The 3,576-nt window shown below is 42.3% G+C and overlaps 1 protein-coding gene across 1 annotated transcript in view; it reads left to right on the top strand.

The window, feature by feature from the left end:
* The window catches only part of SIRT1 (sirtuin 1), a gene marked incomplete at its 5' end in the record, with an annotated part of 47,324 nt that overhangs the window by 2,817 nt on the left and 40,931 nt on the right, over nucleotides 1–3,576 (top strand). The window contains 1 exon segment of the mRNA XM_014587979.1: nucleotides 1,671–1,912. Within this exon segment, the coding sequence (XP_014443465.1) occupies nucleotides 1,671–1,912 (242 nt within the window).

Here is a 3,576-nt window from a genome sequence, read left to right as displayed (position 1 = left end):
AAAAAGCAAGGTACCAGGTCCAGGACTCGAACCGTGGTCAGCCATGTGGGAGTGTCTAGCTCCTTAACTACCATGCCACCTGCTGGTCCCCTGCTGGAGGAGTTTTAAAAGTGGTAATTATGTATGTGTATGTGTATATTTTTAAGGTTTTTGCCATTGGGTGTATGCACTCGCTGGAAAAAGACAGAAATGAAAAGTGAGAAATCACCCCACAGGGAATATGGCCATGCCATAATCTCTTCTGTCAGGATTTTGGGTCTGCAGGCTCATGTGCCAGCATTTTTCCCCAAGCTGCTGGATCTGGGCCTAGGAACCACAAAGTCAGCCATGTGGGATCAATCCACTGCCTTAACCACCAGGCCACATCCACCAGGCCACATGCTGGCCCACAGGATTTTTCTTTTTAAAGAGAGATTTTTGCTATAGAGTATGGCTGCTTGGAGAGACAAAGACAGACAGAAAGTGAGAAATCACACACACACACACACACACACACACACACACACACACACACCCCGGGAATGGCCAAGCCACAGTACCTTCTTCTCCATTCTTCTCTTGGGATCCTGGGCATACGTGCACATGTACCCAGCCTAAACTTTAAGTTGCTAGGTCTGGGACTCGAACTGCCTTTGACTACATGGGAGTCCAGCAATGCATCCATCATTATGCCATCTGATGGTTCCAGGGAACCAGCCTCTATACACAGCACTTACTGCTGCACCATAGGGCCAGCTCTAGATTTCTTTTTCCTTGATGTCCTTAGAGGTAAATAGTACAGGCATTTAGGACTCAAAAGATCTTTTCTATATTGATGAGTAGAACCCTTCTGTAAAAATTTTTGATATTGTGTATGCTTCTAGATTTAATCATAAAAACTTAGTTCTGGTAATTAGCCTTTTTTTTTAGGAGTTATTTATTTAACTATATATTTTTTATTATTTCTTAATTTGACTAGAGAGACACAAGGAAAGTGAAAAAGCAAGCTGCCAGGTCCAGGACTTGAACTGAGGTTAGCCATGTGGGAGTCCAGCACCCCAGCCACTATGTCACTTGCCAGCCCCTAATTTTAATTTTTTTTTGAGAGAGATTTTTGCTACAGGGCACGTGTGCTTGCTGGAGAGACGGAGACAGTTAGTGAGAAATCACTCCTTGGGGAAATGGCCACACCCCAATCCCTTCTCCTCTCCTCTACTCTCTTCTCAAGATTTTGGGCATACATGCACACACGTCTAGCATGATTTTCAAGTCACCAGGTCCAGGACACAACCGTGATCAGCCATGTGGAAGTCTAGTGCCTTAACCATGAAGCCACCTGCTTTTCTCCCCACTCCTACCCCTTCTCCCATCCCCATTTTTCAAGCTGCTAATCCAGACTTGAACCATACAGTGCGCCATGTGGGATCCAGGCACCTTAACTTCCAACCCACCTGCCAGCTCTGCAGTACATACTTAGGTTCAAGGGGCCCTCTCTGCTCTTGATTAGATTTCCCTAATCTGGAATATCGCATTAACTTTGTAGATATTTGAGAATAAAATACTTTTAAGTTGTATTTTCTTACCAGAGAACCTTATAGATCACTAATTATAAGGGTTTTTTTAAATGAGAAAGATAAATTTTAAATTGGTTGGAAGTAGTATGATCTAATTCTTTTTTTCCCCTAACGTAGGTCCATATACTTTTGTCCAGCAACATCTCATGATCGGCACAGATCCTCGAACAATTCTCAAAGACTTACTACCAGAAACAATTCCTCCACCTGAATTGGATGATATGACACTGTGGCAGATTGTTATTAATATCCTTTCAGAACCACCAAAAAGGAAAAAAAGAAAAGATATTAATACAATTGAAGATGCTGTGAAATTACTGCAAGAGTGCAAAAAAATAATAGTTCTAACTGGAGCTGGGGTATGTAAGTTGTGTTAAACACTAGTAAATTGGGGGAGGCGATGTATTTGTTTTTCCATTTTTAATTTTTTTTATTATTGCCAGAGGGCATGTGCCAGAGACATACAGAAAAGGGAGGGACAGAAAGCACACCCCAGTGGGGAACAGTCAGTCAGCTGCAGTCTCTTCTCTATTACTCCCTCCTGTCATAATTTTGAGTACACATGCACATGCACCCAGCGTGTTTTTCAAGCCACCAGCCCAAGATTTGAACTGCAGTTGGCCATATGAGATACAGCTCCCTTAACCACTAGGCTGTTGGACTGACCTGGTGTGTGTGTGTTTTTTGTTTGTTTAAGAGAGATTTTTGTTACGGCTGTTGGGCTGACCTGGTGTGTGTGTGTTTTTTGTTTATTTGTTTAAGAGAGATTTTTGTTATAGGGTGCGTGCAACAGAGATAGAGAGATGAGAGAGAAATCACCCCCTGGGGGGATGGCCACTCCACAATCCCTTTTTCCCAGCACCCTACTATGCCACCTCTTGGCCCCTGAATATGTATTTTTATTTGATAGAGGGCAGATGTGCTGACCTGGTGTGTGTGTGTTTTTTGTTTATTTGTTTAAGAGAGATTTTTGTTATAGGGTGCGTGCAACAGAGATAGAGAGATGAGAGAGAAATCACCCCCTGGGGGGATGGCCACTCCACAATCCCTTTTTCCCAGCACCCTACTATGCCACCTCTTGGCCCCTGAATATGTATTTTTATTTGATAGAGGGCAGATGTGCTCACTAGATAGACTAATGGAAAGTGAGTAAAGCATCCCCCATGGGGGATCCATCCCTACACTGCAGTCCCTTCTCCATTTCTCCTTCCTTTGGAGATTTTGGGTGCACGTGCACATACATTCAGCCTGTATTTCAAATGACCAGGTCTGCGACTCAAACACCTGGTTGGCCACATGGGCTCTAGCTACTAAGCTACCAAAGGGCTCATTTGCTCACCAGAGACAGAGAGAAAGTGAAAAATCATCCCCCCCAGGGATTGCCACATTGCAATCCATTTTCCATTCTCCTCTCTTGATTTTGGACACATAGGCACACAGGCCTGGCATGTTTTTCAAGCCTCTGGGTCTGGTACTCTTAACTGAGGGCATGTGGGATCCAGGGCCTTAACCACTACACCATCTGCTGGCTCCTGTATGTAAGTTTTGAATACCTGAAAACTACTAATATACTACTATTGACTGAAAGCCTCACCGGGAACAGTCAGTAAACACTTTTCTTTTTTTTTATATTAATACATATTACGTAGTGTATTCTTACAGTGAAGAAAGCTAGAAAAGGAAAATATTGTTTAGAATATCATAAAGAAGAGAAAGTACATTTACCATATTTATTGAAAGAAATTTCACATGTAAATGAACCTGCTTGGTATAAATCCTTGTTAAAGGATCAACTGTTGTTTGAAATTACAATAGGGTAGCTAGCATTTCTCTTCCCAAAGTAAATTTTAAACTAAAAATTTCTTTAACTGTTCTTTAGATTATGGTAAGAGAGTTAGTAGTTGTAAAAATAGAAGATTTAAGGGCTGGCAAGTGGTGTGGTGGTTAAGGGTGCTGAACTCCCACATGGCTGACTGTGGTTCGAGTCCCAGATCTGGCGGCTTTCTTTCTTTATTTTTTTTTT

This window comes from Tupaia chinensis, unplaced genomic scaffold, assembly GCF_000334495.1.
Source record: "Tupaia chinensis unplaced genomic scaffold, TupChi_1.0 Scaffold000250_1, whole genome shotgun sequence".
Taxonomy (NCBI): Eukaryota; Metazoa; Chordata; class Mammalia; order Scandentia; family Tupaiidae; genus Tupaia; species Tupaia belangeri.
Note: the sequence above shows the minus strand (reverse complement) of the source record. Positions and strands in the feature narration are given on the sequence as shown.